Source organism: Phyllopteryx taeniolatus, chromosome 9, assembly GCF_024500385.1.
Source record: "Phyllopteryx taeniolatus isolate TA_2022b chromosome 9, UOR_Ptae_1.2, whole genome shotgun sequence".
NCBI lineage: Eukaryota > Metazoa > Chordata > Actinopteri > Syngnathiformes > Syngnathidae > Phyllopteryx > Phyllopteryx taeniolatus.
The window spans coordinates 24,909,096-24,936,725 of NC_084510.1; the positions used below are offsets into that span (position 1 = coordinate 24,909,096).

Consider the following 27,630-nt stretch of genomic DNA (forward strand, 5'->3'; position numbering starts at 1 on the left):
GATTTCGAAGATACGGCACATTTGTTCGATGACTTGATTGTTTCTCACAGTTTTTCTGCCCTCGCAGAGTTGGTTAAGTTTTCCCCTCCCCCGTGTGTGTCTCATCTTCCCACCATATGTTTCTGATGAGCCATTGTAGAACATGATCCCTGAACTCTTTAATGTCCAACCTTTAACAAATCTATCACATTTGTGCCTCTATGTTCCGAATTAAAAGTCCCATTCCAACCTTTCCAGTCAAGATGAGTAATACTCTTGTTGGCAGCAGCCCGGAGTCCCCCAAAAAAGCCGGGGATGTCCGGATACGTTGACGTGCCGCGATTGGTCGAGCTCCAGCCGTGTGTGACTGACAGGAAGCATAGTGATTGGGGCAGGGAGGACGGCGGTGGCTGGTATCTTCGGATCGGTGCGCTGATTAAAGTACTTGCGTTTTGTAAACTCCCGCCGTTCGGCCCCCAGCACCAGCGCCCGGGCCCTGCTGGTCTGAATTACAGCTCGGCCACATTAGGTTGATTTACAGCTTCCTCCTGCTGTTTAGATTGGAAGGGGGTGGGGGTGGGGGGGGATCTGGAGTGGTTACCCCAGTCTTGTTTTCCTTGATTCCTCACCCCAATTCCTCCCTTCACCTGACTCACCTCGTCTGCACATTGATCTCTTACCTCGGCTTCTTCATCCCTTTCCCCCACATCTACTGTTTTTCATTTTTCCTCCTCCCCACAACCAATCCTGTCCACTTTCCATCCCGCTTTTGCTCAAATGTCCGCCTGACTTGACGCCGTCTCTCCACACCGTTTCCCACCGATTGCACCTTCCCTCCATCCCTCTTTCCCCTCAGATACATCTTTTGTGAAAATGAAAACAACCAGCAGCCTGCCAAAATATTTCTATAGCCGGCGTGCTGACAATGCAGGGACAGGGAGACAAAGCAAAAAGATGCGCAGGCATATTTGTGGCGGCAGCGGAGAGAAGGAAAGCTCTCTCTCGCTCTCTCTCTTTTCTCATATTCCCTTTCCCTCCGTGGCCTTAGGGCAGTCATTTACAAGCCCCCTATCAATGCATCATGTCCATTTAAAAGCTCTCTTAAAAAAATATATATATGCTGGCCCAACATGGCACCATACATGGGTGTATATTTGTGTAAGGTCCTCTTCTCTAGAATCAACCCCCCACACCGTCAGCCCCAGTGATGAGATGAAACTAATGGCAACCTTAATGTGTTTGTGTAGGCCCTCACATCCTATTGGCCAGCGCGTGGACAGACACAACACTCACATTACAAGGCAATGTTAGACATGTTAGACGCTCTGTGCTTGTTAAATTCGTCCATCCATGGATTTTCTACACTGCTTGTCCTCATTAGGGTCGAGGGTGAGCTGGGCTGAACCAATGCCTGCTGACTTTTGGCTGGGGAAACCTTGGACTAGTCACTAGTCAATTGGCGGGCATGTCTAGACAACCAATCATTCACAGTCACATTCACACCTACGGACAATCGGACAATTTACAGTCTTCAATTCCGGCTGACTTTTGGCAGGGTACAATTTTCAGGGCACATATAGACAAAAAACCTTCACACTCAGATTCACACCTGTGGGCAATTTGGAGACTTTCATGCCAGCTGACCTTTGGTGAGAGAAGCTGGATCCACCCAAGAATGGTCATGGCGCACATTTGAACAAACAATCATTCACATTCACCCTTAAGCACAATTTAGAGCCCTCAATGTAAAATGGCATTTGGCGAGAGAAGCGGGGTCCACCCTGGACTGGTCATCAGTCAGTCGCAGTGCATTTACAGCCACTGTACACTTCGTGACTACAAGGAGTGCAACAAATACCACATGACCAAAATGATTCCTAACTGAGTCTTTTAATATACATGAAAGCATCACTGCAAGTTGCCACATCTGCTTTCTGCAGCAGTAATTAAAGACAAATCAGTGATCCCTCACAGCAAACGAGCAACTCAAACATCAATTCAATCTTTTCACGGCCAGATGTTTCCTTTTCGTACCTGTGTTTTACTTGGAGGGCAACATATTCACTTAAAAGTGAAAGAAATATGCAAATGCAGTCCTTTCAACTCGGCAATCCATAATGTTCCAGCTTTGATGCCGCGAGCCGGATGGTAACTCCGAACTCGTGCGGCTGGCTGGCTGCGCTAAACACGGCACACGTAGTGCATGCTAAAACCACATGCGGCGCTTTTTTTGCGGGGGATGCAGAGACGCTACAACGGGAGCCAATCAATAAGACCTTGTTACACTAATTGCAAGATCATAATCTCCGATTCCTACTTCTGCTGAATATCCAAACAGTCAGTCCATTAGCGGAATTATTTCCCCCGTGCAGTTCATCCGACTCGCTCAGCCTCCTCCCTTCCATTTGCTCATTTTCCTCCTCCCCCTCCCCTCCTTATGACATATTCCTCTCAAACGGCAGTCTCGTTAAACAGATTCATAAGTCAGGGAGGAAGACATCAAAGCGAAGAATCGTCAAGGTAAAGTGCTGATGAAGTTTCTTTTCCAGTTCGCCCGCGATGCCGTGAGAACGCAATCTTTGAATGCGCCCGTTGTTCCGCTCACAATCAGCAAGTGAAATCCCACTTCAGTCGAAGGTCTCGCTACGATGTGGAAAGAAACAGGCCCTCCAAAATCATTGCCCATATTAAACCCTCAACTATGAGGTTTTTATGTTTGTAGGCCATTTGAGGGGTTGGGGGAGGGTATTTTCCTGCTTGTCCGCAGACAATTAATGTTCACCGGGGAAGACAAAGAACAGAATCCATAAATCTGTGTCACCCCATGCCCAAGAGGGGGCATGAACTTGGGGAAAGCCCCTACATAGAATACACAGAATGACCCAATGTCCATCCATTTTTGCATTCAACTTTGGCATCCCCGTAGCGTTGGCGCTAAGTTAACTGGACTCCAGTTGGGTGACTGACCAAAAGGCTACAGGAAGATCATAAAAAAATGTTGAATAGCGCTTGTCCTCATTAGGTTTGAGGCTAATTGGCCCTGATCCCTGTTGATTTTTAGATAAGAAAACAACCATTCACGACTATGGACAATTTAGAGTCTTCAATTCTAGCTGACTTTTGGCAAGAAAAGTCCACGTCCACCCTGGATTGGTCACGGGTCAAGCACAGCTAATGAGCTAAGGTTAGCGTGCGTGTTGATTTTGGTCACTTATAGCGGTGTATACTCAAATGTTTGAGGGAAGTTCCAGTTTTTTTTTTTATAAATAAATCAAAGATTGTTAAATGTAAATACAAAATAGTATATTTGACTCCTAAATTTTCATTTTGTTATTTACAATAAAACAATCAACCTATTATTTATTGAGATGAATGAATTAAAATATAAGAAAATGTTTAATAAATACATTTTTAAAAATGTAAATAAAATAAATAAAAATACATTTTAATTGATCAATTTGATGAAAAACAATGGGCAAAATAATGCAACAAACATTCAGGGGACTCTTGATAATGTAAATGCTCGGTGGGCCGGATTGAAGAATGGAGCAGACCATATGTGGCCCGCGTCCCTTCCTATGCCCACCCCTGTTTGATATGAATGCCAATGTGGATAAACCCATTGAACAACGAAAGAAAGGTGTAGCCAGATTCACATAGTGGGGTGGAGCTTTGAACATCCTGTGCGGAAGCACGTATTCACATCCACACTTTCTACACTGCGTGCACACCGAGCCGCTGACCCAATTGCATTTAAATGCAATGAGGTGTGAAGGAGAAAGAGAGGAACTAGCGAGAAAAAGGAGCAAATGAGGGGGAGTCAAAGAACTAGAGGAAGATAAAGCAGCAAGCACAGGAAAGTGAGCTTTAGGCGCTATGATTTTGGTTTTTGTTGTTGTTTTTAAGCCACAGCATGTTGGGAATACAGCTACGGAGCACAAGATAGTGTTTCCTCAAGAATGAAACGCGTTTAAAGAAATATCTCATTTCTTCACGATAACGTTTAGTGCAGGCATATTATATTTGTGGCGGCAACCCACAGCCGTTCTGAATTTTGCCAGATACAGCTACATAATACTACCCCACGCCGAGTTTCTCTACCCATGATTTGGAAGCTAGGCTGGGTGAAGATCAGCAACTTCAAGCAAGGAGCTTCTACAAAAACAAAACTACGACAATTACTACTAACCATATTTCAGACCACATGGAAAGACAAACAGGCCGTGGGTGTTTTTACATTTGGTGAGGAGTTCGCTGCATGCACTACATAACTAACCTGTAATTTGGCAGTCTAGCCATGAAGTACTGCCTTCACGAGCAAAAATACAATCCATCCTTTTACTTCTTTCTTGATGGGTGCATGTATTTGCACTCGCTTTTTTCAGACCAGGCCTCAACGGGTAGGTCTGCATATAGTCGGCATGGTAATGAAAGCCGTTCTCACGTCAACACACCACGCAGTAGAGGGCGGCGGGGTCAGCAGTGGCGAGAAAAAAGGGTGAAACAAGACACAAGGATCAAGTAGCTTTGCCCCTAGTTGTGTAATAAAAGCCGTGAGCAGTGGCTCTTTTGCATGAGACTGCACCGGTCCGTCAAAACAGGCTAATTTAAGAGAGGTTAGGAAAAAGTGGGTGAAACGTGTGCTGTCACTGATTGTGATCCTTCGGGTGCTTTGCTTTGGCAAAAGACTCTTAGATACATGTGGGGGACTTGGGAACTCTTTCGCTATTCGCAGGGGATAGGGAAGAAGCTTTAATGGAGAAAATCCCAAAACGGTCTGTAATTGCCTAAAGATGGCACAATTTGGTGGCAAAGCACTTAAAATCTAAACTGGATTGATTTATTTACTGTGGTCTGTAACGACACAGAAAGAATAATTAGCAACGCATCAACATACCGTGCATCTAGCATGTACACAATCAGGAACACATGTTACATGAGTGACTGTATTCAGTAGATCAAATATTCAACATAAACAAAAACAACTTTACATGAGGTTCAGCAATAGTATTAGCTAGCATACTAGCTTAAATAAAATGTTAGCACAAACTGACGTCACACCACAACTTTTGGCATTTACACACTATAATCAATGTCGGCTATCAGTAGCTGCATCGGTTTACTGTAGCGGAGCATATAGCAAATGGGTTTATATGCCAGGGATTGTTTGAAATTTCTCCCTAGTGGGCCCTCTCCGACTCTCGCTGTCAGACGGATGGAGAGGCTGGAACTTGGCGAAATAGCAAACACAGCGAGGCACATGTCAAATATGAGGTCATTGGGAGTAAAGAGAGAATAACACAAACAAAGCGAAATCGTCAGTTTCACGCCATTTGATTCGTTCGGCGAACCCCCACCTTTCTGCCCCTGTCAATCATCTTCGCCACATTTGCAAGGTTTTTATCTGTTCGCCCGTAAGACGGCATACAAAAAAAGAAGAAGAAATAGCAGAGTGCACATCAGCACATGGTGTAATCAGTCAATGACAAGTGCTGTAAGACGCTGGATTCCAATGGATAATAAAAGCTCTGGATCTAAAGAGTTCTTTGACAGCCAGGGATATGTGTCGGATAACAGCGCTGAAAATCACTCTCTGACATTCGTTTATTTATTACCAGAGATCTCCAAATTGACTTCATAAATCACATGCAAAAAAACAAAAAACAAAAAAGCCACACTACCAGCTCTCTTGCCTCATTCCGGGCTCTGAGCCACGCTTTTAATAAAGCTGCGCATTAAGAAATTAACCACAAAAAAACCTCCCCATCAAATTCAACAGAAACATAAAGCTAGTGCAGCCCGTGGGGCGGCTGCGGTAATTACAATTGACAGAGACAAATTCCCAGCTCCCCCGTGGATGTCAGATGGGCTTATTTCCCAAACTCCGACAAATCTGCCTGTCCAAACACAACCATATGCTTGCCCAGTTGTTCGGGACCAGCTGTGCTGCTGCAGAGATTCTAGCCGGGCGGGGTTGCCATGCACGTAAACCCCACTCCACTCCCCCTCCTCCATTCTAACTTCCACTGCAATGAGGACCCTATCACTCAAAAGCGAGGCCGTGCTTCATGACGACTAAACAATTCAAATGGAGTGAATGTAGAAATCAGAGTTGGCACCACGGTTGCCAGGATTTCATTTTTTTTTAATGCCAGTTAAAACGACGGCTGGTTGAGGTTCTGCCAAAAAAGAAAACAAAAACAGCAAGATTCAGTAGAAGTGATCAAATGCAAATGATGTTCCCTCATATTGTGGCGAGATCCATTCATTGACGTAACCGTAGAGAGTACTAAGCTATAAAAAAAAAAAAAAATAGTCCGGGGGAGGTCTATGTTGCTGGACTATAACCGAGACCACTTTAAAAAATGTCATCGGTAATTTTTCATGGGAATATGAACAAATACATACATGATGAAACCATCTAACCTTAATGACTGTATTGTATTGTATTGTAAAAACGTTGAAATGAATTGAAATGCCATTAATCTGTTCTAGTCTCCCCAACAACAACAACAAAAAAAATCAAAAACATTTTTGTAATGGTTTTTTAAATGAGAAAAAAATATTAAATAATGTACTTTATAAAAACATACAGTAATGATATCATTAAATATAATTAAAAATAACTGTGGCAAGACTCAGCTCCTCTCTCGACTTCTCATTACGGCAGTAATATTAGTCATTCTTCCCAGAGGATAAAGCATATATGCCTGTGAGTAGTGTTACAATTATGTGTCTACATGTGTTGCGTCACCGTTTGTGTTAAAATATCTGTTGCTTAAACACACCGACATAAATGCTAATTGTTAGCCCGTGTGCCTATGGAGTTTCCCGGTGTATGTTAGCATTAAGGTAGCGGAGGCCATGTGGTTGTTTTAAATACACGTGTAATTCCCCTTGTTTTATCTTTAGGTTGAGAGTAACCTTCAGCTGAGAGCGGCAATAAATAACTGCCAAACTTCCGCATGTTGTGAAGTGAGTTGAGTCAACTGCCACCATACATGGCTCGTATCTCTAGTTCGCGTTCGCAAGTCAAAGCATAAACATACACCTGCGGAAAAGACTCTCCGTAACTTCCACTAACAACCCAGGCTAAATTTCTCTAATCCCCGACGTGCAAAGATCTTAATCTCTCAGTCGAAATGTATCACGTCAACAACATACTTCCTTGACACCAAACGACGGGATGCCAACAATCGCCAACGAGACGTAAGGGAACTCACCTGGCTGGGCGGGAGGAACTCATGGTTGTTTTCATTCATGTACATGTTGTCACCATCAAACTGCAAAAAAAAGGAGAAAACAATTAGACAAGCGGGAGGCTAAGGCATCCCAAAAGGGGGCAGCAAACAGATCCCCAGTCAGTCGGCGGAGAAACAATGGCGACACGGCAGCCTAATGACTACAAGTCCTCGGCTTACGGACCTCGGCGCTCTGGTGCGTGTTAGTAATTGCAGTTCATTAGAGACACGCATAATTAGGCCTTGTCAAAGCTTGTGTAACTCACACTTTTGCTCTCAGCGGGTCTCATGGTTCAAGCTGTGTGTGTGTGTGTGGATGTGTGCGCTGCAATTGCACACTAGTTACAAAGTGACAAAGGCATAACAGAGTGATAAGCTGTCAGAAAAGCATTCCACTCCTCTTGCAGAATGTTTTCTCACTTCAGGTTCATTTCCTGATACAGGATTTGAAGTGACTTTGAGCACAGACTTGTTTTTCCCACATTACATTTGTATTTTTTAAGAATAAGAACAATAAATGAATATTTTTGGTAAATATTACATATTAAATTTACTAATTTTATAAGGGGAAAAAATCTTATGAGAATAAAGTCTCTTTTTCCCCCTACAAATAAGGTCTCATAAATACATTTACGAGAGCAAAGTAATCATTTTATGAGTGACATCGTAATTACAATTCTCAACATTTACATGTCTTATGATGAGGATTGCTGAGGATCTTTTGTCAGGTAATTGTATCTATTATTACTACAGTCATCATTAATATTATTATTATCAATACAAATGAATTAATGAAAATGAATATGAATCATAATGTTAGCAGTAATAATTTATTTTAAATGAAGTCGAATATGAAGAGAAACCTTGTCCCGAAGCAACTTTCTTCGCACTTCTGATTGGCTGAACTGGCCAATCAGATACAGTGCCACCTTTTGCTTCGACATGGCTTGACAGCCCGAAGACCGTGATTTCTCTTCTCTTTTTTTTTTTTTTTTACCCAGAAGTGCCTTCACCAGTGTTTGTGGTTAACTCAAACCTGTCCTGTTCCTGGACCTCACAGTAGCAGCTGTATTTAATCGCAGCCCCTACTGGCTGTCACGGACGTTGCGCTTTGTTTCCTCATAAGTGGCAGCTGCCAAAAAGTGTGAGACAGACACACAGACGGACATGGGAGGCATCTGGTCCAATGTCTGTGTTGTGTTTGTGTGCCTGTCTTTCAAGCTGCGGGCCTCTGGCTGCGACCTCGCCGTTAATCGCACAACAGCCAAATGAACCACAAGCTCCGTCGTCACTTTGCGCCGCTAACACGCTCGTCTCCACTCCGTTGCCGCAGCGCACACACTTAAACATTCACCCGCTCGCTGGCTTTTCCATTTAGCTCAGGGGTACACCTCCGTCTTCTCTGCAAGACTTAAAAGCTGGGTTATGTTTGATTGTGAGCTGTGAATCAGCAGCGTTAGCCTCTTTTCAGCGGTATGGCAAAGTGCAAAATTGTTTCAGGCTTGCGCGCACATTTTTTGGCATGATGGCGAGTTGGTAAAGGTTAGGAGGGTTGATCTAGTGGGAATTTGTTGCATAGGCCACTTTGCTAACTGCCTGGGAATATTTTCCAAATTGGCATACTTTCACTGGAATAAAGTTATAATATTACAAAGACAAAAATCATTAGAATGAAGTTGGAAATTTATGAGAAAAAATGTTTAATGTGCCGAGTAAAGATTTTGTTTTCGCGTAAATTAATATTGCAAGATTTTTTTCTGTGAAAAAGCTAAAGTTATGATCTCAACCATTTTTTTGACAAAATAAATCTTACAAAAAAATGTATTAAATTACAAGAAAAAAGTTGTAATCTTACCAAAAAAAACTTAAGTAATACTCATGAAAATCAAGAAAAAGATTAGTAATGACTACAATAAACTTACAAAAATAAAATCATATATTTTACAAGAAAAAAATATTTTTTTAGGACAAAGTCATGATATCACGAGGGGGGGAAAGCTGTATTTTTTGCTACCCAAAAAGTCTTAATACGAGAAAAAGTCGGTTATTTGAGAAAAACGTCCTTATACTACTGGAAAAGAATCATTCTTTTTCTAGAAAAAAAAAGTAATTTGAGGAAAAAGTCATAATATTACGAGAAAAAGACAAACTGGTGAGAATTTGGAAATTTATGGGAAAAGGAGTATAATGTTATGAAAATAAAGACATTTGTAACATTACAAGAAAAACAAGTTTTTTATGTGGGAAAAAAAGGCATAAACTTACAAGATTCAAGTTGGGTTTTTTAAAAAAAAATCGTACCATTTTTTTCCCCAAATGGTAATATTAGCCCAAATGATAAAATTAAGAAGAAGTCATAATCTTCCAATAAAAGAAAATAAAATGTTATTAAAAATGTGCAATAAAATGTCAAAAAGCAAAAAAGGTCATAACTTTACAAGAATCAAGTTGTATTTTTAAGAAAAAAATCTGTAATCTAATGTCCCAATGACAATGTGCTGGTGTGCATATTTGTTTGCCCTGTGTGATGACACATCAGCTAGGGATCGTGTGTGTTAGCCAGGCTAGTACGCAAGCTAATACGATTGATGACCCTAATGTGAAGGTGGTTTGTTTATGTTGAATCATTTCACTACAAATACCCCTTTATGTAACATGGGTCCATGACTGTATACTTGCTAGAAGCGTGTCGTTGATGCTTCATGATCCTCTCGCTTTTAAGCGCTGTGGCAACATCTTGTGGCATCATGTCATCACTATGAGAAAATAGTCCATTACTTGAGGAAAAAGTCATAACACTAAAAAAAATAAATTTTCCAGACCAAATTTGAAACTTGAGGAACAAAGTCAGTATCATTTCAGAAAGAAAATCATAATGTTACAAGAAATGTGATGCAAAGATACTAAGGCATTCAGAACCAAAAACAAGCAGCATAGTTTCTTGCTTGCATTCTTGCATAATTCACATCCAAGCTCCAATTCCATTTCCATGTTGTCATTGGCCCTGTGATGGAAGTGTCCCTTGAACAGGGAATGGTTTCATTCCGAGAGCGCCGTTCGTCGGCGTCAGGAACAATCATCACATTCCGCATCGAGTGTGTAAGCAAAAAAAAAAAAAAACAAAAAAAACAAAACAAAGGAAATTGCTTCTTTTGTTGCTCTCGAAAAACGACTTCACACAGCATCCCTAACGCGCGGCCGTGGAGCCGACGGTGTCTCTGAATGGCCTATTTTCACACCTGTAAAACAGCACTCGATGGGCAATCGAGAAAAAAGTAGAAGATAATTATACAGCCCAGCAAAGAGCAAAGTGGAGTCACTGAGGGCAGAATAACGCACAATATCTACATTCAGGAGTACAAAAAAAAATGGGCCTGCCTCCCTGTGGTCACAAAGCGGTCATTTGGGCTAAGTGGGCTGTAATTTCGTTACAGTATGAATACAGTCGGAATCGCTGCGTGGAATGAAAGTCGCGCATACTCGCAGGTTAGTCGTGTTTACCCATTGCTAAATTGAGTTTAATAGTCTGACGTCAATGCGGGCAATAACTTATTCTCCTATTTCCACATGCTCCAAGTAGCTTAGTTGAACATTAACGCTGAAAAAAAAAAAAAAAAAAAATCCACAAAGATTTGGCCAAGATATGACGTCATCCAGATGTTCAATAAAAGAGAGCTGTAGCTACAACAGTGTCAGAACCAGATGATCCTGCGGAAAAATAATAAGAATTGTACGTGTGGGGATCATTTTTTCAATAAGAAAAATGTTGTAATATGAGAAAAGAATGTTTTTATTTTTGATTATGTAATATTATGAGAAAAGTATTGTATTTGTTAAGGGAGGAAAAGTTTTAATCTCACGATATTTGAGGAAAAAAAGTGAATTTTTAAAAATTATTAACTTCTTTTCTGTGAAAAAGAGTGTCATAGCACGAAAAAAGTCAGTATTTCTATACAAAAAAAAAGAAGTAATCTCTCAGAGTAAAATCTTATTTTTCAATTAAATAATGGGTTTTTCAGTGAGAAAGTGGGAAAATTACAAGAAAATGAAGTTTTTATTTTTGGAATAAAGTACTTCAGAGGAAAGAAAACTACTACAAGAATAATATTGCATTTTTTATGGGAGAAGAAAACATATTTTTTTCAGAAAATATAATTCTGAGATAAAAACTTGACATATTAGGAGAAGAGTCTGTCTTTATCGAAAGAAGTCACAGAAGCAGTAATCTCATACATATATTTTTTCTTTTAGGCGGCACGGTGATGACTGGTTAGAGCGTCTGCCTCACAGTTCTGAGGACCGGGGTTCAATCCCCGGCCCCGCCTGTGTGGAGTTTGCATGTTCTCCCCGTGCCTGCGTGGGTTTTCTCCGGGCTCTCCGGTTTCCTCCCACATCCCAAAAACATGCATGGTAGGTTCATTGACAACTCTAAATTGTCCGTAGGTGGGACTGTGAGTGCAAATGGTTGTTTGTTTGTATGTGCCCTGCGATTGGCTGGCAACCAGTTGAGGGTGTACCCCGCCTCCTGCCCGATGATAGCTGGGATAGGCTTCAGCAAGCCCGCGACCCGAGTGAGGAGAAGCGGCTCAGAAAATGGAAGGATGGATTTTTTCTTTTAATATTGGGAGAAAAAAGTCAATATTTTTCAAGAAAATGTAATACGAGCACAAAGTCTGCATTTTTTTCCACAATAAATGACTATTATGAGAAAAAAAAGTCATGAGAAAAAAGTGTGAATTTTTAAAAATGTATTGTCTTGTAATTATTTTGTCTCGTAATATTTTAACTTCATTCATTACTTAATTTATTCCAATAACATAATAATTTTATTAGTGTAAGGTTAGGAAAAGAGAAAAACAGAAAAACTGAACTTTCAAAAAGCAACATTTTCCTGGTATTTTTTATTCTTGTAAGAATTACGACTTAAAAAAAATCTTGTTCCTCATGTTATCACTTTATTCTTGCCACTTCATCTATTTATTTTCCTCTTTCCTCCTTGTCTTGTGTTTAAAAAAAAAACCAACACTTTTTACTTGTGATGTTCTAAGATCTAACTTGTAGCTATCACAAAATGATTCCTCAAACAAAGACAAAATCCTATTGATTACCGAGTGACCTCAATAATTTACCTGCTGTAAACTATTGAAATCACTTAGTGATCAATAGCAAAATATGAGGGAGACACGACATCAATGCCAACGCCAAAAACAAGTTCTGCTCACACAGACATAAAATAATAATAAAAAAGTACATTAAACCTTTGCTGTCAGGGTTATTTCTTTTCATGTTGGTGCTTGTGACCCTGAACAGCTCATACAAAATTGCCCAAACAACATATCATTTATTATTATATATATATATATATATATATATTTTTTTTTTTTTTTTGAAAGGGTAGCGTATAGATATTCTTCCAATAGTCACAATCTACTGGCTGCGAACCTGTTGACGTACGGCAAAGAGCGAATGGCACAGCTCGTCGTTTCACTGTGTGTTTGCCTTCTCTGGCCTTAGAGGTCATCAATCACAGCGTTCAACACAATGGAGGGGAAGAAAGCAGAACTGGAGAGAAGGATGAATGGTTGGATAGATACTGTGGATAGATGGATGGATGGAGGTGAAATGCTACAGCGAAGACATTTCGAGCAAGGCTATGAACAAGCGACACCACAGACGCTTGTTTGTGTAGTAGCGCCAATGCAAATACATGTGAGGGGGGGGGGGGGGGGGGGGTGTGTGGCAGATATGCTTTACATAGCGGCAAGTGTAGCGCAGTCATAGAGAAGTCACAAAGAAAGTGTCAATTAGGGGAAAAAAACTATATACGTTGTAAGTGTTGAGAAGTTGAGACAGTCAGACAGAGTTGAACAACACGGATTACACCAATTTCGCTCCGCCGCATGTTGCGCGGTCTACGAACATAGAGCCCATAATGTTCAAACTATTTAAAATAAACTAAACAAGTTTGTTTACTGACTCTTTCTCCATTATGTTGCCGCCTAACATCCAATTATGAAGCATCATTGTCATTTGAAAGCAGACCAAATTTCATGCCAAAAACTGCATTTGTACCAATAAAGCCCCCCCAACCATCTGCAGTAGTCCCGCTATTTGACAATACGATGCAAAGCGACAGCAGGCCAAATAAATACCTGTGTCAGGACTGTGGTCATGTGAGCATTCACAGTGACTAACTGCACACACACACAAATGCATGGATAACCAAACCGGGAGAGTAATGGGGGGGATGGTGCACTGCACAGCAGATATGGATTGCCTTTGTGAATATATCCACTGCTGCAGTTCACCTCTATGTGTGTGTCTGTCGCGTGTACACGTGTGCGTGTGTGTGCGCGCGTTCCTTATGTGCATGTTCACTGCAATATATTCTCTGTAAACACCACCGCACTGTTTGTGTAATAGGACCTGACCAATAATACACAACGCTGATCCCTGCCAGATGAAGATAACACTTCCTGTGATATTTATTTTTTTCCCATAGACAGAACCACACCCACATGTCCTAAGGAACACATACAAATATGGACTTCATTAGTTTGAAACCAGAAAAATATAAAATCAGATGTAGTATTATAAATGATAAAAGAAATAAAAATTACATACGAGTAAAAAAAAAAAAAGTAAATGTACATAAAAAAATAAAATACAAATGTAATGAAAAAAATGCTTACGTGACAAAAATGAGACTTTTAAATTATTATTTAGAAAAATAGAAACATAAAAATAAACACCAAAAAATGACTGTAACAAAATAGCCGTCAAATGTTTTTTTGTGTGCCAAATACTGATTTGAACAAAAAAAAAAGTGACATGAATGAAAACATTTCTTTATAACTCAATAAAATAATATATGTAATAAAAACAAAACAAATTATAAAACTAAATACAATTTTAAAAAATACATGATGAATATGGTTAAAAAAATAAAGTGAAAAAATAAAATTTTATTAAAAATTATTATTAATATTTAAAAATAAAAATACTTAAAATAAACAAAATATATAGTTCATTCAAATAAAATAGCCCTCAAATGTTTTATGTAACAAATGAGTGATTTGAACAGAAAAAAGTGGGTTGTAATTTTTTTTTTTTTTTTTGCCTGTACTGGTAAATAAATAAAATGCATTAAATAATAGCATTTACACGGCAAAAAAATTAAAAAGGGACAAAATGTATCAATTGCCTCTATTCATAAATAATAAAATAAAAGAAAAGAAGGTTTTACTTTCCGTCTTTCGGTCAATCAAATATTTTTTGTTTTTAAAAAGGTAAATAAAACCGGCTTCAAATGTGTCACATGGCATGTAAAGGTCATAAAAAAGAAAGGAGGAAGGGAGGGAAACACAAGCAAAAGAAATTAAAGACATGAACTCCATTTGTAATGGACTGTCAGCTGCGAGCTGAGAGGAGAAATGAAAAGAAGGCATTGGCGTTAAAGCAAGCAAGTGAACGACTCCCCGGAGAAGACAATTCCGCCCTTTTGCTTATGATGGACTTAATTGCCTCTATCAGTGTTAAGATGTAACATTCGTCTTAGCTTTATTGCCTGGCTTTATGGTCTTGTCCATCATGCCGAGGGGGCTTTCAAGTGGCAGCAAACGACGCCTTGAAATAATGAGGCAGGTTACAGAGCGATAGAGGGGTCTGGGAGTGGGGGCGCGATTATATTTCGAGAATCAGAGTATGCTAAGCGACATTGTTTTGATGGAAAAGTCGGCGCTTTCTGGCTACTTCAACTAAAAGGCGCACAAACGTCCTCCCACCTCTGACCCCCGCGGGCCGGGCAAGGTGTAGAGTTTCACGTGGTTGCACAATCGTGCCATTGTGCTGCCGCTAACACAATGAAAACAAAGCGAACGCATTGCTGATAATAAGCTATACGACCCTCTCCCCCGACCCCCAAACCCCCCATTCATACGCAAACTTGGCACAGGCGCAGGCTTTCCCTAAACTCACATTCAAATTAAACATGTTGTTACCCGACATGAGCCTTTCCCACACACCTTCTCCTTCACACTCTCCCTAAACAGGCACCGTGAAAAAAGCAGTTTAGAAGTGCAACACTGAAAATTGAACCGATATACCACCTTAAGTTTCACCACATAGTGGTACCTTTACTTCGCTGACTTATGACTTGAATTCGTGATCCAAAATCGTAACTCAATTTACTTGTACAGCGGACCTCCACTGTTAGCAGGGGATAGGGACCCAGCTGGACGGCCAATAGCGATAATCTGCCGATAATTGCCGCCCATTATAATTGAGAGAAAAAAACAAACAAAAAAAACGTTTCTTTTTTTTAAACCCCAAAATTCTTGAATAAGTCGCCAATAAGCATTTTGGGGGTTGATTCCTGCCCCCCAAAAATTAAAATAAACAATAATTATTTTGTATTCAAATTGGGGGGAAAAATGAAAAGGTGAATCTGCAGGTGCCGAACTGCGAGTATGCAGGAGTCCACTGTTTATTCAATTCAAGTCAATTTCCCCCATTATAACTACTTATATACTCGTTGTATTGTAGCGTCTCTGTTTTAGATATGTGCTGTGCCTTTAAGAGGCGGCAGCTGGCGGGGTGGCGTGTGATGTCGGATAGTTTACGTGCGAGTGTCTGGGCGTGAGCTGTGGCCGACAGCAGCCCCAGCGTGAGCGTGCTCAATGTGTTTGTGTTTTAGAAACGGCTGAATAGTGCCTCGGCGACTGAATGGAAAGAAATAAACTGGTTTTATAAAGTTGAATTACAGTGCGTACTGTACTGTGTCTTCATATGTTGGGTATACGCCTTTGAGGGGCGTGGCCTAATGAAAATCAGACGGTGGAGTCAAGTTGGCAGGTAAGTCTGTATGTGAGCGTCTAGGTGTGAGTCGTGTTCTGACTTTGTATTTGTGTGTTTGACTGTTTGTCCTCTTCAATAAACGTCCAAAAGTGGCCAAAAATCGGCCACTCTATCTTCTATCTTAATTGCTCGATTTTTTAAATATTTTTTTTCACTTCACTCGAACGGCGATGTATCTAAAGCTTGCTCCCAACATACAATTTTGGCTCTCAACTGGCTGATTGTTTCCATATAGGAAATTAACCTGTTCAAACCACCATGAAACCCTTGGAAACTGTAAGGGGCAATATTGATCACATTTAAAAACATTCTTTTACCGTCATATACAGTAAGTGGCAATAACAGAGACATATTTTTTTGTGGCTGAGTTTAAAAACAAGGGTAGTTGAAACTTTTGTCTGTTCCAAGCCAAGCCTCCATCGATCTGCTTTCTATAGCGCTTGTCCTCATTAGGGTTGTAGGTGAGCCGGATCCTATCCTAGCTGACGTTTGACGGGGGAAGCAGCAGCCACCCTTGACCGCTCAACAGTCATTATTATTATTATTATTATTGTCCATCCGTTTTAATGAACCTAATGAACCATTTTAATTGCATAAGCAGTCAATTGATCACAGAACCATTAAGGTTCACATTCCAGTGTAGCAAGGAAACAGTGAGGCATACAAACAAATGTATTTACTGAATGTGAGGTGAGCTCATTTTCTCCCCAATGACATTTCTTTCTACATTTGGGCTCTTTCATCCCGAAGACAAATTATTATACTTCACTAGACCTTGAGGAGGAAAAAGAAGAAATATGACTCTTCTCTTATTCTGCGTTGGTTTCATCTCGACTTGATTGCAGCCTGATCCGCACACACTCAAACAAAAAATGACACGGAGGGGCTCTCGCTGAATTAGTGGACTGTACTTGGAAAGAGAGAAGCAGGGGTGGGGGCCTTTGTCGGCATCCTCGAGGAAGGAGGGAGGGGGGGGCGATCCTTGAAAGGCTTCCATTGTGCGCCCGGCGCGATGATATATGCAAGTGGATTGGATGGATTTAATGAAACGTGGGCTCAAGGCGTCACGTGAGCGCAAGATGGAGAAATTGAAATGATAAGTCACAGTCACGCGTGGAATTCCGGCACGGCGCTCCATTATTCATGTCTGCTTTCCGCAAACGTGGGGTCACTTTTTATTTGCCGGTCGATTGTCGGAATAAAATGCTGAATGCCGTTTTATTGATTGGCCGGCAGGCGCACGTTTTTCTTGGCTGCGTGTAAACTGTAATAAATTAACATCTGTTGGGTTATTTGTCATTCATTTAAATGTCCTGTACTGCGCAGAAGTCTGAGGCCATCATTGAATTTGCCCTTGAAACAATGTTTCTGTGTGAGCAGTACTCAGGTCACAGTTGTATTTGCACAAACCTTTGTGTATTTGTAATACGGTTGCAAGCATGTACGGATCAGGGAACTAAAAACTACCAATAACGTTAATGAGCGCTACATTACACTGTGAGGTTTTATATGGATCTATTACAGATAGCCTGTAGACTTCCCATGTCTGTCTGTCTGTCTTTTTGACACCAATCTTGACAAACACAGATCTAAATAAAAAAAAAAAAAAACAACAACTTAAATACACACAGAACACAATATTAGATATTGTCTTCCATCGAACATTAATACAATACCACATGCATATTCGATCACTAACCGGGATTGTCTATTAGCATATTGTTAATCTATATTCAACGTAACCACAACGTTAGGAAGAATATTGTTTGTGTTTTTGGCAGTGACAATCTGTGGCGGAGAGTATCGCCGCTTGTTGTTTACAACAGCCCCGTTTTCATTAAGCGGAGAATATCAGTCGCTAGTAGACTTTTGTCGCTTTTTCTACGATGGTACAACTGCGAGAGTTACCACTAAAATGCAGTAAAGTGAAACAAGAGAGACGACTAAATGGGACAGGAGAATTGAACCAATCGTTGTGTGTGTTACTTGCCAATGGACGAATTATCGTCTGTTAGAAAACTACAGTTTCTTGTTTACTTTCAAACTGAAGCGTATAGCAAAGGTGAGTGTTGTCACGCACGCTGTGATCGCAAGATTACAATTTCAGCATCCTGGCCATCGACATCTATGATCCCCGTGCCCTCAAACTGGTCGTCGGAGACTATCTGGCGCCTCGCTCTCATCTACTAACAGCTTCACACAACAAAACTGTCAATGCCAATGTAAAGGAAGCTCTTGTATATTTTATTTACAAAATAATATATTATTAAGTGCTACAGAAATCTAGTTGAGTTGAGTTGACTTGAATTCACTAGTAGGAGTTTGTCAAGTCGGAGCCCTGGAATTCACCCAAAATGGCCAACTTCCTGTTTAATTTCATTCAATGGTCCTCGAAACTTTTTCATGCATCCTGTTATGATGTCCACTCAATTTCGTGTTGACTGATGAAACTGGTGTCAGAGGCTAACTTTTTCTAACTTTCCATGAGACGCAACTGAGGAATTTTGTGAGGTTTGTGTCCAAGACCCCTAAAATAAACATTTTCACTAAGATGGCTGAAACCATACAAAAGTTGTTATAGCGCTGCGCAGAATGGTCTTTAAAACAACCATTTCTGTGTAGTGTCCGCACCAACGCAGCGTTCCTTAACTCTAAACGTTGCATCCAGTCGAAACTATTTCTGTCCAGAGAATACATTCTGATGCTCAGGATACATTCGACGCTCTCTCAATCACTGCCGCGCTCGCATCCAGCCGGAATATTCTATTACCAATCTAATTGCGCACGTCGGCCCTGACAAGAGCTCATTAAAGCGTAATTATACACATGTTGTTTTCTACAAACATCTCCATTTGAGTCTCGCTGCCTGGTAATTGTTCAGCGGGGACGAGCGGCGCAGAGAGAAAGTGCTACTCACAGAGAGAGAGCGAGAGAGAGAGAGAGAGAGAGAGAGAGAGCGAGAGAGAAAGGAAGTAGGTCATCCCTCTCCATAAACAAGGCATGGTTTCTAAAATAATATAGCCATCCATTGGAAGTAATGCCAAACAAGTGAGCGAATGCAGAGCTCATGTAAAATTTACAAAGCACTAATACATAGATGGCAGCTTTTCTTTTACTGGGGAAGGCCCCTCCCCTTCTAAGCCAGAGGTTTCTTTCTCCTTTTTCATCATCTTTGGCTCTTTTCCTCCAACCCCCCTCCCTTCCTCCCTCCCTCGCTCCTGCCATTTGAATTTCAGAGAGCGCCAACTACATTGATACGGCAGGGAAAGTGTGTAAGTGTGTATGTGTGTGTGTGTGTGTGTGTGTGTACTGTATTCGTCTCTCCTCCCTCCCTCCATCCTTTATGTTCATTGGCTTCATCCATGCAGGTTTTTTTTTTTTTCCAGGGCCTTAATACAGACTATTTGCAGCATGGCCGATGATACCACCGCAGAGAATTGGTCGTTTAAATATGTCTTCAAGGCCCAGCTGGTGCTGTGAGGTCACCAGGCACTTGTTCAGTGTCGGGGGCCCAGCGTGCCCACCCGAGTGCCAGAGCTAACTGACTGTGTCGACTTCAGGCCATGGCTCTCGGGTATTTCTTTTTTTTTTCCAGCTGGTTATAACGCGGCTGTGCGAGGGGAATAAAGCGTGAAGGAACAGGTCTTTGGTGTGTTTAGGGTGGGAAATATACCATTTGCTTATTGTATTGTTTTTAGTCCGGTGGGTGGAACACATACATACATACATGCTGTCAAATGAATGTATCGACAAAATATATTGCATTTTTATACATATTTCCCTTTTCCAAGCAATGTCTATATATATATATATATATATATATATATATATATATATATATATATATATATATATATATATATATAAAACTAGTTTGGTTTTTGTCCAATAAAAAATGCAAACATACACTGTATTTTTAAAGATTTTCTTTTGTAAAAAAAAAAAACATAAAAAAAATAAAACAACAAAATAACATTAAAATAAAAAAAACTGTATATCACTTTTTCGCAATGTTATCTGATAAAAAGAAAATTTTCAAAATCTTTGCAATTTTTCTGGTGAAGAGAAAAAAATGGTGATTTCTCCAACTATTTTTATTTTTCTACTTTTTTGTATCCTGTATTAACACTACTGTCCAATAAAAAGCGTGTTATCTCCAAAACATTCTTCCTAATAATTTTTTTTGTAGAGTAAATACTTTTTCTTTTTACCAATAATTAATGCAAATACTTGTTTTAAAGATAAAAATAATTTGTAAAATGAAATAAAAATTAAATGCATAAAAAGCAAGTACATTGACATTTTTGTTAAAGATTTTACATTTTTTTGGTAAATTTATCTGACCAATAAGATTAAAATCAGTGTTACCTCCTACTCTTTGTTATTCTCTTAGTAGAGAGGATAACATGCTTAATTTTTGGGTCATATTTTTTACCAAAGGTGGTTTAAGATTTTCATGTCCATTTTCCCTGAAGATTTTATTTTAATTCTTTGACTTATGATGAGATTTTTCATTTTATATTTTTATAGTTGTTTGATTTTAAGCATACCCATTAATCTTGGTTGTTTAAATTGACAGATTGCACACCGATGAGGTAGTTAGGTCAAAATATATTGTCATTATGTACATTTTCTCCTAATTATGACGGGGACTCAATCATTGACTGACAAAACACAAACTAATTACAGGACCAAATATATAAAATATGACTTGTAGTGCATAAAACATAATAAGTTCATATTTTATGAGTGGAACATAGAATGTAGCTGTCTTGTTAATGTTGTTAGAGTACACCGACAATCCAGACGTTGCAAATTTTTTTGCATTAGTATTCCGGGAAAGGCATTTAATTACAATTCCATGCTTTTTGAAATCTTAGTCGGCCTGAAATGAGCCGTCAATCACTGACCATCCAGCGTCAGTGCCACTTAGCACCCCAAATTCAAGCCTGTCGCTGTGAAAGCGTATGCATCACGCAGAGAAAATAAATATCCCGCCATCCCATCTTTTCCGCTGTGATGTAACACAATTATATCTGGGACTTTTCTTTTTAGGCGAGTATTGTTTTCTTTTTTCTTTGTTTGTTTATACAGTTGGCTGCCTGAAATACTTCATTCTTAGCACAGTTAAAGCAGTACATCACATCATGGCCGAGAAACGGGAAAATCGAGGCACGTCCTATTATAATCTGGAATACAGTAATTAAAACAACCCGATTAGAGTGCTATGTAGGAATGTACTTACAGTGTGTGTGTGTGCGTGCGTGCGTGTGTGCGTGTCACATTTTTCCTGCCTCCTTAATAGGCTCTCTCTCTTAGATATTCGCTACAGAACAGCTCTCATGCAATATTAATATCCCACCAAAATATGGAATATGGTGCCCCAACTGTCTCTCTCTCTCTCTCTCTCTCTCTCTCTCTCTCGCTCTCGACATAATTGACTATGCAAGACTGCAAATCATCTTGGAATGAAAGAGCGAGAAAGTGGCATATGTAGGATCCAATGCGAGAAAAGCAATCCTTAGATGATCCCGTCATGTTATCGCTGCAGCACATTGTGAACTTTCACCCCCACATATCAAATGTGTGTAAAGCCCAAACAACAACAACAACCACATATAAAGCCCACAGTATATAAACCCTTGCAAGAAGAAGTTGCTTTTCACATCATACGACCACAAAAACAAACTACCACTTGCCAAGCTTTGGTTTTCATCAATTTTAAGTAATGCAATTAAGTCGATGTTTACATTCAGTAAGTGGAGCGGGACACTTAAAGGTTCTGTTTTTCTAACCTGCAGTGTGAACACTACATTTCCACGGGGAAATTTGCAAACCATTACTTTACTGGAGATTATACCTTGTTGGACGCCCCTCTCTCACTGGCCACCCAAGCCGGCTTTTTAATCTGCCAAATGTATCTCTTTTGTAATTGGAGTGAGTTGTATCATAAATGAAGTGGACTGTACTGTAAACGGAGTGATTCATGATGTAATTGAAGTGAATCACATTGTACTTGAAGTGATTCATATTGTAGCTGGAGTGAACCGTATCTTATTGTAACAAAAGTGAATTACATCGTATCGTAATAGAAGTGAATTGCACTGTTAATTAAACTGATTCATATCAAAGCTGGAGTCAACTGTATCACGTTGCAACTGAAGTCAAACGTATTGTCCCGTAATTGGTGTGAGTAGAATTGCACTTAATGGGATAGCACAGCTGAAGTGAACCGTATCGTAACTTAAATTGCATCGTATTTATTGTAACTGGAGTGAATCCCATTGAAGTTGATATGATTCGTATCGTAACTGGAGTGAACCGTATTGTATCGTAACTGAAGTGAATTGCACCGCATCTTATCGTAATTGGAGTGAATCTGCGTTGTAATTGAAGTGATTCGTATCGTAACTGGAGTGAATCGTATTGCATCGCATTACAATTATGTGACAGTTAAAATTCAATTTCCACTATTTCCAATGGCAAAAAATGCTTAAAATCAAATTGGAGGTCGACCAGCATCCCGGCAAGGATCCTGTTGGATTTTGAAGGTTTTGCTGCATTTAACACACATTTTATTCTCTAAATAATGCTCTTATTGTCTCATGAGGAAGCATCGAGGTCAAGTCGTCTGCACTCTGTGGGGGAGGGTCGGTCTCGCGCACCTTGACAGGAAATGAAGACGTGTTGGGGATGGAGGTTTTCGAAACGGAGTAGGCGGCTGCGGCGGAAGCGCCAAGCCCACTTTTAACTGAACTGGTGGTGACTGGTGTTAGCGCTGGTGGCTTTGGACAGAGATTGAGATCAGGGGAACATAAAAGGGGAAGGAAGAGGGAAGACTGGGGGAGGACAGAGAGGGGGCGGAGGGTTCAGGAACCGAGTGCACCTCGTGCACCTTGACACTGGCTCTCGCTGATTTTTTTTCCTCTCACTTTGGGGGCTATTTGTCATGAACATTTTGGATAAAATTATTTGACTTTGAGGCATATTGAAATTGTTTGACCTTTGGGAAAAATGTGTTAATTTCGATTTTTTTCCCAGAATATTTTTGTTGAAATTGTTTGAATTTTCCTTTTTTTTTTTTTTTTTTTTTCATGAAACTTTTTGTTGAAATTATTCAACATTGACACTGTAAAATTTGCATTATACAGTAATTGTATGAATTGTGGCCAGAAGCATCAGGGAGGCTTTAAAACAAGAGCACCTATTCCATCTTCTTCTGGAATTCCAAACTCCAAATTTGTATCTGTCCGTTTTTAGGATTTGAACATGCTTCATGATCAATTTGTGCACTTAAGATTTCCATGCAGACTTTGAGGATTTGAGAATCAGGTGCGAACGGGTATATATATCTTTACGACATCACACATGTCTTCGACACGGAACTCATCGCCGTGATTTGTGAGCATCTCTCGGGCTGAACGACATTAACAGCGTTCGCTTTAGATATGGAGCAGGTGGCTTTCTTAGAAATGCTTTGTTAGCACTCTCTCTTTCTCGCTTCATAAATAATGTAGGGTATGAAACATCAATACGATTTCTGTTGTAATTAAAAAAAAAAAAAAAAAAGGAAAGGTGGGCACTAACAATCTACATTCATGCACTCACAGCACCCCCACGTTCCCCAAAGCAGCCGGCAGATAATTCAAAAAGCGTTTGCAACGAGTGCAACGCGAGATGAAATTAAATTGTCTCTTTTTGCTCTATTGTTCCTCCCATTGTCTCTCCTTTGTCACATAAAAGCAAGGCAAGCTAGATTGTAATTATGATTTGCATGCAATACTAAAAGATGTCCTAAAGAGAGTGGTGGTGTTTAGAGCGGAAAATAGTGTTGCAGCACTTTGTCAAAGTCAAAGTATTTGCAAGTGCAGCATGGCTAAAAACTTCAATGAGTTGCAGTACAATCGGTTTTGGGAAAACCTCAATACGCTTTGATGGCCCCGAAACAGCTGGTATAGAAAATAATAGACTACATTACCCAACCAAACCAAAAATGAAGTCAAGCTGGCTGCTTTATCGGGAGCCTTGTGGCGGCCAATGGGAGGCTCGTCGGAGACCCGAGGATGGAGGAAGTTCACAAGGGTGAAGGTTAATGCTTGAAATTCGGCTTCAGTAGGATTTTATGTCTCAAATACATGGTTGATTGACGTTGGTAGATATTTTGCCAAAAATGAATGTTGAAATTGTTGGAATTTGAGGTCTATCCATCCATTTTCAACAGCACTTATCCATTTAAATGGTTAAACTCTTGGAACATATTTTTCTCAAAATCTTGTTGAATTTCTGAAAATTTTCTCCACAATTTTCATTGTAATTGTTTGACTTCTGGAATGAACTTGAATCTATGAGGGGAAAGAAAATGTCCTAATTTAAGAATAAAATTGAAGAATCAGACACCATTTTTGGCCCGTGTTGAGGTCTCAAGTCCACATTTACACCAATAGACTACACACTATGTGTAACCTGGTATTATTATTGGAAAAAAAATGCAGCATTTCCAGCAGAACACACAGCAAGACTTACCCCAGAAGATGACAGTCTCTTGCCGTCGGGGTTGGGGCGCATGGGCAGAGAACTGTAGAGCCTCACGCCTCGATCTGCGCTGGCGTATCTGCTCTGAGAAACAAAAACAACAGGTAAAAATTTTACGTATCGTTGCTTTCATCAGCCAAGAATGGAGATTTGACAACAGTTGCTAGCATCTCTTGCAATGTTAGGATGCTAGCTTTTAAAGTAGAAACTGGAAGGCTACGTCAATATTATTTGGCTCATAATACCTTGGATAAAAATGAAGTGCAGGAAATACTTGCAGATTCGGGAACTCTGTATTGCCTGTTGCATTTTTGAGTGCTCTTTCTGTAGTTGAAGAGCACGCTACAACTGGGTTCAAATCCATGATTACTAGCTTCCGTGGCTAGCGCCCAGGAAGTGAGGTTTGATTGGTATCGACGGCAGAGCAAAGGCGGGTTGCCTCAAAAGAGTTTCAGCGGACAGGAGGGGCACAGATGTAGCAAAGGCGCTAAGCTACCTTTTCAGTGATACATGGTACCCCATAGATATGAAGACTAGATTCGCCAGCGTGCTGTAGCAGGCCGGCTAACCTACATACCTACGTGGCGGCCATGTTGGGGAGGTCGACGTTGCCTTCAAAGGCAATTCATACTCCTATTCAGGCGAAGAAACTACAATGGTGATGAGGCCTGTCACGATAATTACTATATCGACTTATCGTTCGATAAATAAAATGGATCCGATAGTTTTTCTGGACTCGATAAACTGTCATTGTTGTGGTGAGCCAGCGTGCGGATCACACGGTGAGCCGACAGATTTGGACGGCTGTGTCATTAGCTGCTAGTGCGTTCATGGAACGCCAGCGGACCGGTATACTTTTGCCGGTGTTGGCTCCGTCCAATACCCCACAGCCTTGTTCCATGTGCAGCGCGGAGATTCACACAACAGAGCGTTAACTGTTTGTTGTGTTCGCTAGCCCGTAAGCTAACGAACTAGCGAGCTAGAAGGCCTCGTCCTCTGCGGACCGACCACACAGTAGCTGGGTTTACATGGAGACATTTTTGTCATTCCGGTTGAAATCATTCCGATTGAAGATCTCTAGTCAACGATTTAATCAGAACAGCAGTGCGACATGCACATTTTATCGCAAACGTCATGTCATTTATCAAGATGGAGGTCCGTCGTCTATTCAGCACAGTAGTTGGGATTGTCTTTATGCTGCACATTTATTTTAAAAAAAAATGCTTGATAAAAACAACATATATAGTTAAAAACAAGATCTCCGTCGCATACGAGCTCCGTCGTCGTGCGTAAACGATGACATTGCCACGAATTTACGTCGAAACGAAGCATCCCTGTGAAACCGAATAAAATTCCATTGGGATTCGGCTTGTTTATTTCACTTGAGGTGTTTTTATGGAGCATTTTCATTCGGTTTGGGCTTCTAAACTGATTATAGTCGGAATAGGCTCCATATAAACAAGGCTAGTCTTGCAGTGCCTTATCCTTTATTTCAGACCCAAGGCGATCCATATCACAGAGTAAAGAAACACTATTTAATAGAGAAACAAGAAAGGATTTTATAATAAATACAACATTAATTATACTAAAAACAATACTGATTTAAAAGCAAAAAAAAATAATCATAATGAAAAATAATAAGGGGCGGGCCTTATTTTTCATGATTTCAGAGGCATTAAAAACAACATTATCGTTTATTGTGATAGTTTTTGGGAAAATATATCGCCTTAAAAAAATTGTTATCGTGGCAGGCCTAATGGTGACTTTAAACGCAATTGAATACATTCATTTAAAATGAGCTGCAGCCTGCACTCGCACAGAAGCAGCTTGCTTGTTCTTGATTAATGCAATCATAAACCTATTGTTATGTGGATCGTGAACACTTCCACTTATACTTACACAACCAAAACATACAGTAGGTTTAACAAAAAAAAAAAAAAAAAAAAAAAAAAAAAAAAAAAAAAAAAAAAAAAAAAAAAAAAAAAAAAAAAAAACGGTGACACACATATATATATATATATATATATATATATATATATATATATATACCTGCATTCCGATTGCTTTTCGGTGAGAATACAGTCCACACACGAGCATAAGCAGCCTCACTTGTTGTATATATTATATGTGCTATAAACAGATTGTGTTTATGGGCCTGCTGTGAATGCACAGTGATTACCATGCAATTACCGTGGAGCAAAACCCACAAGCAATGTATGCCAAAGCTTATTTCCCATACCGTGCATGAGAGATAATGGTCCAGGGGATAAAAGCAACAGCATGCTCTATAACCCATTAAAATTGATGGAATAATGTGCATATTAACAGGATGCTGAGGTAATGGAGCTGAGCCATCACATACTACATATTAAAGTGGAGTTACTACAATGGAAGGTTATGATTTCCATGCAGTTTGGCGTTCCACGTTGCTGATGGCTAGCGTGTAGGCTAACTGTCAACACTCACCTCTTCGCTGCCGAAAAAGGATCTGCTTGGGCAATGTTTCCTTAATCTTGAATTTTCAAATTCAAATAAAATTCCTGATATTATTTTACATTATTAAAAAAAATATATATATATGTTTTTTTTTTCTCCTTGGATTTGCTTTGTTTCTCCCGATACCAAACAAGCTTTGAAATCACTGGCATCCATTCAGCCATCCATTTTCTCTATCACTTGTCCTCATTAGGGTCGCGGGTGCAGCCAGAATTTTCACCATATGATATGATCAATAATAGAATAGAATAAGTGCAAAGAAATATTTTTGTAACAGTTTCTTACACAATTCTGGGTATAACACATGACGTGAAATGATTTCTTCTCACTGTAATGCTGCAGACAAAAATCATTTCGCCAAAGCATATAGTAAACACTTTTACTATTCCAACAAGGGCTTTGCGTCGCACTGTAAAGCCGTGAGGCACAGCTGCGGGGATATAGTTACCTGTAACGTTAGCCGCTTCACGTTATAGTACGCGCGGCGCAGATGTGGCACACTTAATGCAACACATGTGTTTTCTTT

General features: G+C 40.0%; 1 protein-coding gene across 3 annotated transcripts in view; it reads right to left on the reverse strand.

Moving 5' to 3' along the window:
- Positions 1-27,630, reverse strand: part of tox2 (TOX high mobility group box family member 2) — a 103,565-nt gene that overhangs the window by 50,987 nt on the left and 24,948 nt on the right. For 2 of the 3 annotated variants that reach the window (XM_061784931.1, XM_061784933.1), the window contains exons 2-3: positions 24,600-24,692; positions 7,203-7,262 (exon numbers count right to left, since the gene is read on the reverse strand). In XM_061784931.1, the coding sequence (XP_061640915.1) occupies positions 7,203-7,262; positions 24,600-24,692 (153 nt within the window). The remainder of the gene's footprint in view (positions 1-7,202; positions 7,263-24,599; positions 24,693-27,630) is intronic. The other variant, XM_061784932.1, reaches the window with a different exon arrangement.